The 13,315-nt window shown below is 42.9% G+C and overlaps 1 protein-coding gene across 1 annotated transcript in view; it reads left to right on the forward strand.

Moving 5' to 3' along the window:
* The first annotated feature begins 1,939 nt into the window (after positions 1-1,939).
* LOC104165254 (polypeptide N-acetylgalactosaminyltransferase 13-like) overlaps positions 1,940-13,315 on the forward strand; it is a 27,571-nt gene continuing 16,195 nt past the window's right edge. The window contains exon 1 of the mRNA XM_009704828.1: positions 1,940-2,103. Coding sequence (XP_009703130.1) covers positions 1,970-2,103 — 134 coding nt within the window. The 5' untranslated portion in view covers positions 1,940-1,969. The remainder of the gene's footprint in view (positions 2,104-13,315) is intronic.

The raw sequence follows: 13,315 nt of genomic DNA on the forward strand, positions 1-13,315 counted from the left end.
TCTTCCAGCAAAAAGGAGGCAGAATTTATTGCCGTAAACAACATTTGCAGTTTAAGGGACTAGCTCTTCAGACTGCAGTCGGAGGAGGCTCATCATTTCTCCAGAAAGTGATGACATAGCAGAGTTTAATTGCCAGCCATTAATCCCAAATGTTTTATGTTCGTATTACGCATTACACAAATATACCTTACGAAACGTTCCGAGAGGAACTGAGTAGCCTACATAAGGTATAATCGTGTGCGTACGTGTGCGGCGCAGGTTTCCAGGCGGCTCTGTGGGCGAGGTGCAGCGCTGCGCGGAGACGAAGCTCAAAGCCCAGCGCGGCTGCCGCCTTCTCATCCTTTATTTCTTCCCGGCGGTGCTTCTGAACGATTTTGACTGTGCGATGTTTTCTCTAAGGGAAGGAAAAAAAAAAAAAAAACAAAAAAAAATCTGCCTATTGGGGGACATATAAAGCAGCGTAGTCATTAATTCCTTTCCCAAAGCCAGGTGAGAGGCATCCTTGGCTGTGCCAAGGCATGAGGAGACGTACCGCGTGGCATCTCGAGCGCGGGAGCCGGTGCCGCGGCCCGCTGAGCTCCTGAGGATGCTGCCCGTCCCGACAGTCGTTAGCCGCTGCGCCTGTCGGCCGCGGGACATCACATCGGGCACTGAGGGCTTCGGAGTCACTGCGTTTAAGATTTAAGCGTCTACCTGATAGCAGTTTCATCTTCTTACGCTAGTAATTTCTTCCTGTTGTGGTGTATAAAGGTGCTACTTCTGATCAAAGGGAAGGATAAAAAAATACATCAAGTAATAGTGTAAAATTTTCTTTGCTCAACTGAACCATAAATGAGAACTGCAGAAACCAAACTTCTGTGCGCAGAGTCTGTAATACTTATTTTTAAAAAGGCTTTTATGTAAATGTTTACTAGGTTGTTCTAGTGAGCCCTGATGTCTGATTTGCTCAGAAAAGTAATAGGTTTTTCCTTAAAAAGTCACTTATCTGTGCGTTCTGTAGAGAAGGCTTTATTTTCTTAGCTTTTTTCTTTTGTTGTTATTGCAGAAATGAATGTTTTAATTACTCTTCAGCTAGTAGAGAAGCCTTCATAAGTAACAGTTTCTCAGGATATTAAGCATCAAATTTTTCAAAGTAATTGTGATACTAAAGCTGAAAAAATGAATGTGATGGCAGAAAAATAAAACTGAGATGCCTTTGGTAAGATAAAATGGTAACGTTGGAATATTTGTCAAGATGGATTTTTTTTTGTCACTGAAGATTTAAGTGCTGCTTAGGAACATGCTTTAGTGGTGGACTTGGCAGTGTTGGGTTAACAGTTGGACTCAATGATCTTAAAGGTCTTTTCCAACCTAAATGATTCTATGATTAATTGATTTATTTACTTACAGGGATGGGATTATGCTATCACTTGCCTGGTAGTTAAAATTAAACAAAAAATAAAAGAAGCTGTTTAGAATTAGTTTAATATACATGTTCTTCAAATATTTTCAATAGGTATAAAAGTGTTTTCCAAATCATAGAATCATTATGGTTGGAAGAGACGTCAAAGGTCATCAAGTCCACCCGTCTACCTGATGCCACCATGCCCGCTAAACCCACTAAACCATGTCTCGAAGCGCCACATCTAGACGTTTTTTGAACAGAGACTCTGGTGCTGTGCTCTGTAATCCTGGTGTAAATCTGTTGAGAACAGTCATTTACTGTCCTTGGGATTACCACCAAAAGCTGCAAGTGAACAAATCAGTTTTTTTTTTAAATAATCTTAGAAACGATCTAGATATAAATTTGGATCCAGAGAGAGATAAAACCTCACAGTGGAGCATAGAGAAAACTGTGGTGTGTTTGTTTTTTTATTTTTTTGGTATTCCTTGTTGAACACCAAAGAACTGGTGCCCACGTGCTAAAAGTTGGCTTTTGCTCTCTTGTGTTACAGCTGTTATTTCTCGAAGCCAAGAAGGACCTGGAGAGATGGGAAAGGCTGTGCTCATTCCGAAGGATGACCAGGAGAAGATGAAAGAGCTGTTCAAAATCAACCAGTTTAACCTTATGGCCAGCGACCTGATTGCCCTGAACCGAAGCTTGCCCGACGTGAGATTAGACGGGTGAGTCCCGGCATACCCTGTGTCTCAGTGCCATCGGCAGAGCCGCGGCACAGCCTGCACCCGCCTCTGGCCTCCTTTCAGGCATGAGGTACGGCGTTGTCTCGAGGTTAATTAATGAGCGTTATTAGCAAGTGGCTGCCTAAGGAAGCTATTGGAAAATACCGGGGTTTACTGGTTCTAGATTTGGCTTCTGATACAAACTTTCTTAGGAAGAGAGTTACTGCATCACAAACGTCATTGTCCTGCACAATTTGTTTTTGTGAACAGATGAAGAGTTGTCAACTTGGAGCAATCAGTTTGCGTTGCGGCACATAATGAAGTGCCCTCTGGTGTGGCTTATCACCTGAAATAATTGAAATATTTTTTTTCTACAGGGGAAACTCTATTTCTAAGGTTTTAAAATGATGAAAGCATCAATGTCTACTTTATGAATTTTCATAATGATGCTGTCGGCATTTAAAAATTGACATTTTATTGCTGATAAAGAGAAAACGCAACCAATATCACAAACTACCTGCAGGATGTAGTTTTCTTCTAGTCTTATCCATAGATGTTTCCGGAATAACCAGAATTTTACAGAGTATCTTTCAAAATGTTTCACAACAATATAAAAACGGAAGGAGGTTTTGTGGTTGTGGTTTTTGTTTTGTTTTTAAGTCTAGTAACTTCTTATTTTTGAGTGAAGCCTGAAGTTTGTGCAGTGACTTTGAGACTGTGGAATAGCTTGGGGGAGTGTTTCACCAAGTCCATTGAATTATTTTTAATGGAATTTACAGATTAATTTTTCCGGTCACAGCAGTGGGCTTGCGTTGACGCGTGTATTTGATGTGAAAGTACAAAGGTGTGTGTTTATCCCCATTTGAGTAGGGATTCTGATGGCTCTCTAAAGATCCTGTAACAAGTTCTGGTACTTAAAAGTCTTGAGTCGTTGTGTTCTCGGCAGTCAGAGAATTTCCTCCTGTCTCCCAGCGGCAGCGTTAAGGCTAGCTGATGGAGTAGGCTTTCGAGCCTGTTTCATGTGACTTGAAACTTTTGCATAAAGGGACGTTCTCCTAAGAATCTCTAACTGAAACTGCATGTGTGGAGGATTATCCAAACTTTTACCTACTTTTAGAAGTAAATTTTTAGGGGCGGGAATCTTTTTTTTCCCTCGTAATTTCTATAGAAACCTAGTGTTGATTGAATGTTATCTTTTTCTAATTCAGTTTTTTCCCTATTCTCCTTCAGCTACATAAACAGTCTGATTTATAGGTACTATAGCTTGTAACAAATAAAAATTCAGAGAAATATAAGCATAGCTAAATATATACAGGTGGTCGTGTCTTCTAAAAATCTCCCATTACTTTTGCTTTTTAAACTGAATTGTCACTTAGCCGAAATCTTGCTTATTATTCTTTGTTTGGAGTTAAATTCTTCAGGTTCCCGTGAAATTTAAAATACAGTAACTACTTTGTTCCCCGGATTTCACTTGTAAATACCTGCAAATAATAGAAGCAGAAGCGTTGCTTTAACAATAGACGTCATTCGCAAACAACGTAGGTGATGCTTCTCCGCAACATGACCATTTGTAATTTGGTGATGCCAAGTTCCCGTGAAACAACGGCTCGGATCACTGCCAGCAAAGACTTATTTCATGAAACGGAAGCATTGGAAAAGCTGTATTGCTTATTGCTTCTTTGTTCTTTATTGCATGTGCTTGCAAGAGTGCCAGGGGTAGCCACGGTGAGCTGATGGAGCCGGCTTCGGCGTTGAAATAATTCCAGCAGGCACTGGGCATCCATTGTGCAGGCTTGCTGGGAAGTGAGGAGGATGCGATGCACTGCCGGGCTGGTTTTTCCCTTGACGGTACCTAATTGTTTTCGTGTACCGTGATGCTCTTGGCAGGTGGCCCGACGTAAGTTAAACTGCCCGGGTGGTGGTCAGGTCAGGGTTATGTGCTCATCTCCTGTCGCCTTTGCAGCCGGCAGCGAAACGAGAGCCGAGGGTTGCCCACCGTAGAGCAAGGGGCCACTGGCAAAACCTCTCGCTCTGTTGGGGAGAGCTTTCGCCTGTCCCTGCGAGCAGCCGTGGGAAAGAAGGCGCATGTGGAGAAACTGGTAAAATGTTCAACTTCATGAATAGTTCTGCTCAGTCTAAGGGAGATGAGCTATTTAATACTGAGAGAAATCTGTCTAAATGCATTTTCTTGATGCAGTGAAGTTTCATACTCTTTGTTGAAAGGACAGAAGGTATTATGGGATTTAAAAAAGAAAAAAAATTTCTTTTCTCATTTTCCTCTTCAGACAGATGCTTTCCGTACATATTCTGTCTTTAGGGAGTATTAAATTGTTCTGAAAGCCAGTTTATAATGCTTTGCTATTAAGGAAGAATATGATTTTATGGTTAATATATTTAGCATACGACAGAAAGACATATTTTTATTGACACGAGAGACAGAGGCATCCAATTTGCACTGGGTGTCTAACTCACTGTGCCTTTCATGTTACAAATGCAAGCTTCCATTTCAGAGGCCGGGAAGTTTTCTGTAGCAAAATTGGATGACTGGAAGAAAAGAAAATAAAAAGTGTTCTGGCTGGACATGCTGTCTAGGGGGACATTCGTAATAACCTCTGTAGCTGCGGATACTGCTGTGTCACGGGTAATCATGAGCTGATGAAATGGCACCGAGTTGTAAATGCATTAAATCAGTGTATTGGCTGTGAAACAACTGCACTTAAATGCAGCAGAAAACTTGAGGCTGGAGAGACAAAACTTTGCTGGAAGACCTTTGGGGTAGGGCGGACTAGTTGTCGGGGAAGAGCAGGAGGAGGGCAGGTGTCTGCAGCAGGGGAGCGGCTGGCGCGGCGCTGGGGGACGGGATCAGCCCCACGGGGCTCCGCATAGCCACCGACTTACTTGCAGATTGTGCGCTGGGACGTGGCCAAGCTGTTCTCCGTTTCTGTTTGGATGGCGGGGGATTAAAGGAGCGAAGGGCATTGATACAGGACTAATGAACTCTTGGCATGACTTGACCTTTTTATCGTAGCTATCACACATCAGCATTTCATTTTCACGTTCCTCTGTGCGTGTGCCGTGCCCTGAAGTGGCGATCTCTGTTCTGGCTGCCTGCGCAAGCAATTAAGGGTTCCTGGGCTGGGGGTCTCTGGGGCTGGGGGGGAATCACAGCTACTGGCAGCAGTCCTGAGCGCTGCTCCTCGTCTCCATCTTGCAGGAGATGACCCTGATGGATGGATGCAGGGACTCTCAGTCTTGGGCTGGTTTAAGACGGAGATGTTGGAAATTCCTGCTCCCAGTGGTGTCAAGTATAGGCTTAAAGCAGAAAATTACGTGCCTGACTTCCCACACCCTGTCTTCAATGAAAATAAAACCTCAGCTTATCCATTAGTCGCATGTTTAGAAGGTTTTATGATTTCCAGCTGTGGTTTAACCCTAAATGCAAAGGTGTCACCTCCTGGTGAGATTTCTCACTGCCTTTATATCTCTATGAGAATTATTTAGATTTGTGCATTATAACTTTATGTCCATGTCGCAGATGAATGTCTACAAATAGACCTAAGAATTCTGATTAGAAACAAACAACCCAAGAAAAAGAAGAGTCTTTATTGTAATTTCTCGTTCTGGAAATTAATTCTTCAGTTACGCTATGGTACATTTATTGGCAAAGTCTTTGGGAGGAGGGTGGTGAAAGGGAAGTAGTGCACCACTGACATGGTAGCTTTTTCATTGTTTTGGGATGCATATATATGTATATTAAAAAAAAAAATCCGTTTCCATTCTGTTCCTGTTCTCGCCTTTCTCATTCCTTTTCCCTCTTCAATCCTTGCTGCCCTTCTTATTCATGCCTTTCATTCAGGCAATTTTATCGCATCCCCCTAATGTGGGTGTACAGGTTTCTCTTGCTTTGCCAAGGCTGCAAGCGCGTAGCAGTTTGTGTGTACTTCTGAGAGTCCATCTACAGCGTGCAAACCTGGAGTAAGGATCAAAGATGCTCCTCAGTCCTCTTCGTTGTCCTCCACAGCTTGGTACTCCTGTCCCACAACGGCGGACAGTAACTGGGGCTCTCGCTGTTCGGGGTGGTTGCTGCTGTTGTGCCTCCAAAGGATCTCGGCAGTGCTGTGGCAAATGGAAGCCGTGTGTGTGTAAGTGTCGTAGGAGTCTAAATAAGAAACATGTATTTAAGAAGAAAAAAAAGAATGAGGGAATGGTAATTTTTTTCACGTTAGCTGATGAAAGAGCTCCTGCAACCTTTTATGACTCTGTTTCTGATTAAATGTTTGATGACTGAGCTAATTCTGGATTTACACTGCAACCACAGTACTTCTGTTTGTAAGATGAGGGAGAGTGTTTTACCCAAAGGAAAAATGTTAGGTTTCTAAAAAAAAAGTTTCATTTTATGAGTTGCAGGAAGAGAAGGAAGGCTGCGTTGGTTACTGGCTAATGAGAAATTCCCTTTACAGTTTTGTGAAATAAGGCATCTGTCTCTTGACTCGTCCTTCTCCCAAACAGGGGTGTTTGTGTGTGGACCTGATGTGAAGTCCTGACCTCCGTGAAGTCAATGAGAGTTTGCTCCGGCTTCGGTAGGAACGAGTTCTCCCGTCAGGAGACCACAAAATCCACCTCCGGTGTGCCGTAACGAAACAGTACGGCTGAGTCCCGTCCTGTCTCTGCTCCTGTGCTGATGTTGGAATTCCAGCTAGTGAATGCCACACTAACGCTGTAACTCGCTTCCCGTTACGTCTAGTGTTGTCTACCAGAGGATGTCCCTCGATTGCCTCAGTTCTGCTGGTAATGACCAACTTGAAGATTTTAATCAGTGTCAGGTCTAATTTGAAGTAGCTATTGATTAAACCTTAAACCCAATTTAATTCAACAGAAATATTTAATTTTGTTTCTAAGTATTCTCTCCGGCAAGGGAAGAAATCCATCTTCAATCTTTTCTGGATGAGTAATGTTGCAAGTGCTATTCTACAAATTGCTAAACCGTTATAATTGAATTTTCTTACTGAAATTGAGGTTGAAGTTAGTTGCTGTGTTGTGTGTGTGTGTGTACATGTGCTTAGGAGTATACATTTCTGATCAGAAGCAAACTCGCATTAGGATTTTCTAAATAGTCATCATGGCTTAAACTCAGTGCCATGGTTTTGTGTTGGCTTCTTCAAAGTAAAAACCTTGACAGGTGGTCCCAGGGTGGGGGAAAAAGGCTCTGGAAGAAGTGGTGTGGAAGTGGCAATTGCTGCCTGTGAAAATTGCCTTTGTGAAATGTCTGTGAAAACCCTGGAGTACCTCGAACTCCATGTTACAGGGCAGCCAGCTTTGATTAGATTTTTTTTTTTTTTTTGTTGGTGAGACCACTCTTTGTTCTTCATGCAATTTAACTCTGATAGGGGAGGGTAAATTGTTTTATTTTGTGACGTTCACATCTAATCCGTTTGTCTTGCACCAGAAAGTGTTGTATTGGGTTTTTTCCCAGCTCTGAGTCGTGGTGGATAAAGTACATAAGAGTTCTTTTGTCGCCAGGTTTATTGCTTACAACTTCGTGTAATTAAAAACCAATTTATTTTTTAAGATTTTGCTGTGTATATACAGTTACACATAGTGAATCTGTAAACCACTCATGAACAAGTAAGCTCAGGGAGAAATCAGTAATTAGTTTTGTCTAGAAATTACTTTGAAATGACAGTTTAGAAATTATTCCACATTTTTTGGAGTGAGGGGGGAAAAAAATCACCCAGGGTGACTGCCAGTAGTGATCGAAAGTACACACAGGTAATCTGTAGGAGATCAAAGCCAATTCCCAATGTATAAATTAGCTAAAGACTGTTAAGATTAAAAAAAGAGAAACAATTCTCCAGCAATGAGAAAAATAAGTTCACAAGTCAACAGATGGCTTCTAATCTGGTTTTGCGAGTCTTTCATCTGTACTTTCATCTAACAAAAGGAACAACTACAATTTGTTGCTGTTTCTCCCATGGAAGTTGGGTTTGGATTCCATTCTGGCTTCCAGCGCCGTGGTGGCTGTGTAACGCTGGCTGGAGCGGAGGCAGGACCTCTCTTGAGAGTGCACCGCGACTCAAATTTGCTTAGCTGAGGTCAGGAACGGAGAGGAGATCTTTTTGGTCACATTCCCAGATAAACGTAAGTTGGCATGTGCAAAATGTGTCCTCGCTGTAGAGCATCTTGGTATATTTTGGGAAATCCCCCTTAGAGTATCTTTTCTAACCATTTGGTAGCTGGTGTTTCTAAAGGCAGCTATAATGAACCACAATAATTGCCCCGTTTTTTTATTCATGACTTGTGTTGTGGCCATGCACCTTGGAAGCCTAATAAGGTGCAACTCAAGGAGTCCTTACAGCCCTTTCTTTACTGACTTGCCCTTTTACTAACTGCTTTCTAATTGTTGAACTCTTGATTTCCCTATATTGCCAAAGCAATAGGAACCGCCACGAGATTCTTACACACTGGCTTGCTCCTAAAATGAAAAATGCGGTGGTGTCATAGCTTTGATAGCGGGTAATCGGTGCAGGGAAACCTCTGCTCCCTGCCTCCTGCTCCAGAGCTCCTGGAGCCTCCCTTCACAGGAGGAGTTTGCGTCGCTCCCAGGAGCCAAGTTCAAGACAGACCAGTGGTTTGCTTTGCTTTACACTGTAACTGTTCAGCAAAAAATGCTCTTCTTCAAATTACTGTATCAGATTAACAGTCAGTTTGGTGGTTTTAATGCATAATGAGTGATGCATAGGTAAGAATATTATCTGTATGTAGATGTGTGCCAAGTGAAGCCTGCTGTATGTGGCGGGACAGCCACGGGTGCAAAGGGAAGATTTTTTTGATTCAGACACCATCAGCAAAGCAACCACGTGTGAGAAGAGAAGAAAATGTGAATGCTCAGTAGGGGCAGATCTGTGCACCTCCCTTGAATGGAAGTGGCTTACTCTTGTTAATCTGAAGGTGGATTAAAACCCTCTACTTCTGGAGGTGTACCAAAGGGTGGACATGCTGCTAGGGAGAAGGGATTGCATCTGGAGGTTAAGTGGTTTTGGCTGTTGACCTAGTTCTTTATACTTAATACTGGCGTTTTTTCATAGACGTTAATACACACGAATCTTTGAAGATGTCCTTGCAGAGAACTTTCAAAGAGTTTGATTTCCAGTGAGATAAACCTGCTTCTTGTTGACACGCTGTTTCGTGCAGACTGTAGTCTGCTTTGGAGTCAGGCAGTTAGTATGAGGAGATGTGATTGGAAAACAGAAGTCAGCTCCTTACTTAGGGTTAAAATAGTTGAAAACAAATTTCAGTTCCTGGCAGCACTGCTGTCAGCTCGGGATAGTGGCCTCGCTAGAGAAACCCCCAAAATATTGCTCTACTAACTATAAAGGATGATTTTTTTTTTTAATAGAAAAATTGATCTGAAGAAGGTATTTTTATTTCCTTTATTTATGGCTTCCAGGGACTTTGAATACTAGTAAATGCGTAAACAGTTTGTATAAAAGAACGGATAACCTCAGTGTTATTTGGCAGGTATTGTCAGCATTTATTTTTTTTTTCTAGTAGTGTATTTGCAGGCTAGGCTACCTTGGAAACCAGCCCTGGTGGGACCTCCCCTCCTTCCCATCCTGTCCTCTCCCAGAGGGTCTGCAGGACCGCTGGCGTGCAGCTTTTCCCCTGGAGCTTTGAAAGTGGGGCTGGTGCAGGTGCTTAATTGAATTGAGGCTTACTTATCTTTTAAAAACATATGGCTATTTCACATTTTCAAAGTATGTCAAGGTTATCCACATTGCAAGAATAAGCATGTTCCTAGTTTTCCCGTAAATACCCTAAATAATGTAGTGATCATAGGTTAAACTGGTAGATATTTAGTCCTCATGTGGCATGTACTTAAGGAAAATATGTAGTATTTAAACAGAAAGGATGTTTATTTCGGGTAGATGGCTCTTGTGTCAGTTCTGCTTTTCCTTCAGCAGCTCGTCCCAGGCCAGTTCCCCCCGTGTACCCCCAGGCTGGTCCTGACCCTCGCTGGCAGCAGCGGCCGCCCCGGGATGTGACTGGAACTCTATTTTCTGATTTAATAGTGCAAGGCTGTTCAAGCATGAAATTGCTTCCTTCGTGTGGAGCCGTCCCCTTGCCTGGCAAGTCAAGGCTCAGAAACGGATGGTTACTGATTGCTGCGGTTGACCCAGCCCCATGTTGCGAGGAATAGAGTTCAGCTTTTTTATGTGCCTGTAAGGGAAATGTGGGAATAAGTCTCTAGATTCAATTGAGAAGTGAGAAGAGCCTGCAAAATTATATTCAGCAGCAAGAAAAACTAATCATAGTTTCTTTACTAAAACAAGAGTCCTTAACGGATAAACCATGTTGTTATGCTTTTTTTCTTTTTAAGAGGGTGGGCAGCGAGACAAGAAAATGCCATCTCAGCCATGCAGCCTGTTAGATGATGCTTCTACAACCAGATCATCAATGTAGGTTGATTTCTGCAGGCAGCTGAACACTAAACAGTCAAAGCAGTAAAGATCCTTGGTGCATCTTTTATCAGCAGGTATGTAGATGGCTTCGGCGTTGCAGGGGGTCTCCCGTTAGCTCCAAGCAGAAACAAGGACCAGTTAGGAGCGTCTGTCCGAGGCAGTGCTGGCCCTGCAGTAGGAGCTCTGGCCACCACCCGGGTGGGTGCCTGCTCGGCCGTGTCTGCTCACGGTGGATCTAACTCTGGGCACCTTCTGGGTTGGGGTGACCACCCCCCTCTGCTGACGGTACGGTCTTGGTTTTTGAAATTGCTTGTGGCATGTAGAGAAAATCCACGTTGTTGCAAAGGAGTAATCCGAAATAGTTGTGAGAATGCCAGGAAATAAGCCCGTAGGGGGAATTCATGCTCCTGTTTTATGTCCTGATGGAAGCTGTCCTCCAGCTTGGTTATGTGTCTTCATTCTGACAAATCGAGTACTCTCTACTGTTTTCCATAAACTCCATTAAAAATTTATGCATTATTGTTGCAAGTAAGGGCGCAGTAAAAAAAGGTCATTTCCCAGTAATTTATGTGGTAGCGTGTGCAGACTGGAAAAAGCACTTTGGATTTTGAGAACTGTATTTGAAGACTTCCAGAAGGGTACTGACTTACCGCTCTCGACTTGCTTTATAGTACGGTACTAATGCGTGTGAATTTACAACCTGGGCGGACTGGCCGCTTGCTCGGGCCGTAGGCGACGTGTGGGGAGGACAGCACGGGAGCAGGGGTTTGCCTGGGTGCCCGCGGAGGACCGGAGGGTCCCCAGGCCTTTGCCTGATTTGTTGCAGTTTGTTGCTTTCTTGCCAGAAATTCAGTTTTGGGAGAAAGCTCTGCATCCAGCACATCAGTTACCTGCTTTGCCAGGCACGGCACAGAGACGTAGCTCATGCCTACAAGCAAAGTAAGTGACTGCGGCGTCAAATTGCCCTGATCTTGACTTCACGTGATGCCAAATTTCACCCCTTAGCTGGGGGCTTCAGAGCTGTGTGAATGCAGAAGCATGTGAAAAAGATTTCTTTGCTTTTTTAATCCCTTATTGCAGGTATGAATAGGAGATTTGGGGATCCAAAGTTGATACTTGTTCAAATCTTTTTCAAAAGACAGTAGGGGAAGTTTGAGGTAAACTTGGGAATTTGAGAAGATTCAGCAATGATATAATAAAAAATGGCACTAGAGATAGAATGACATTAATGACCAAGAAAGCCTGATCTGATCTGTAATTTCCATTACAGATCTTCGATTTTTTTTTTTTTTTAATTGGAAAAAGTGGAGGAAGTACAAAGGGACCTCTAGTATAGTCCTCTGAAAAAGAAATAGTCCCCTCTTCACTGTGTTGTTTGATTTTAATAGCATCATAGAGTCATTTAGGTTGGAAAGGATCTTTAAGATCATCGAGTCCAACTGTTGACCAAGCACGGCCAAGCCCACCACTAAACCCTGTCCCTAAGCACCACACCTACACCTCTTTTAAACACCTCCAGGGATGGGGACTCCACCACCTCCCTGGGCAGCCTCTTCCAGTGCCTGACAAAGCTGTGCTGTATTACTGTGTTCATCATCAAGTGTAAAAGGGACTTTGAGCATTTAGTAAATGACTGAAGTAACTTTTAAAATACAAAAATGGTATTTAGGGTTGAAAATCCCCAAAGTAGAGTTGATATTCAAGGCTATACCCGAAGCTTTATGAGCAGTCATAGCTGAAGGTGTGAATGAAGGGTCTTTGCTCCTACAAACTGCAAACCTATTTGTATTCTGTAATGAAACACCAGAGAACAATTTTCATAAGGCATTTTCACATCCATCATCTGTTGGATGTAAAAATTGGCTAGCTTTGGAATATTTTGATACAATAAAATTTAGTAAGACAATGTAGATGCAGCTCTGGCACAGTTCTACTTTCCTCTAAGTGAAATAAATTCCTGTTCGGTTATTTTCTATTTGCCTTTCACTTGCATAAATTTCGGTTTAAAATACGAACTGGTGCAATTTAAGTAAATTTATGAGAGCAGAGTTTAAGGCTGTGTGCATTGAAATGCTGCAGCAGCATCCGTTAGAGAATAATGCCTTATTTCCCTGGGTTGAGTGGTACTTCTCCGTAGAGCTGTCGGACACAGACTCTTGTGCAGCTCCTGCGGCCCTGGAGGTTACATGTGGCTGTGGCAGAGGGAAGACATGGCAGGTCAAGCTTAAATTAATGCTCTTCGGGCAGGGCCTTCCAACACTTGGGCAGCCTTTGCTTCTGTTCACAGTACTGTACCATATATTTCACTTTCACGCCTTCAGTTTCCCCAAGGAACGTACAGATTTTATTTAAACTAGATAGGAGGGGACTATTTCAGGCAGTAGGCTTCTCATAGTACAAGAGTTATCACTTACTCTCGAAATAAAGTATTGCTTACTGGGGGTGGTTAACTTACACTCCAACGTGTGATTTTTTTTAGAAAGCAAACCTAAAACCCAAAAAGGAGCAGTGATGATCTGCACATGGCACAATTAACAGTTTGGAAGGGAAAGTTTGTGATATGGAAGTGTTCTCTAAATGTAGTTTGCCATAAAAGTGCTGGCCAAAGGCCTGGCTTTGGAGAGGTCTGTAGGATGTTCTGGCACCTCCGATGGCTGGAGTTAAGCCAGTGCCGCGTTTGGCTTCCCATGAAGTACCTGGTGTTTCAAAACCGCTTTAGCCAAGAGAGGTGGGGGTTTTGGTTGCCATTCTTTGAG

This window comes from Cariama cristata, unplaced genomic scaffold (assembly GCF_000690535.1).
Source record: "Cariama cristata isolate BGI_N322 unplaced genomic scaffold, ASM69053v1 scaffold12377, whole genome shotgun sequence".
Classification (NCBI taxonomy): Eukaryota; Metazoa; Chordata; class Aves; order Cariamiformes; family Cariamidae; genus Cariama; species Cariama cristata.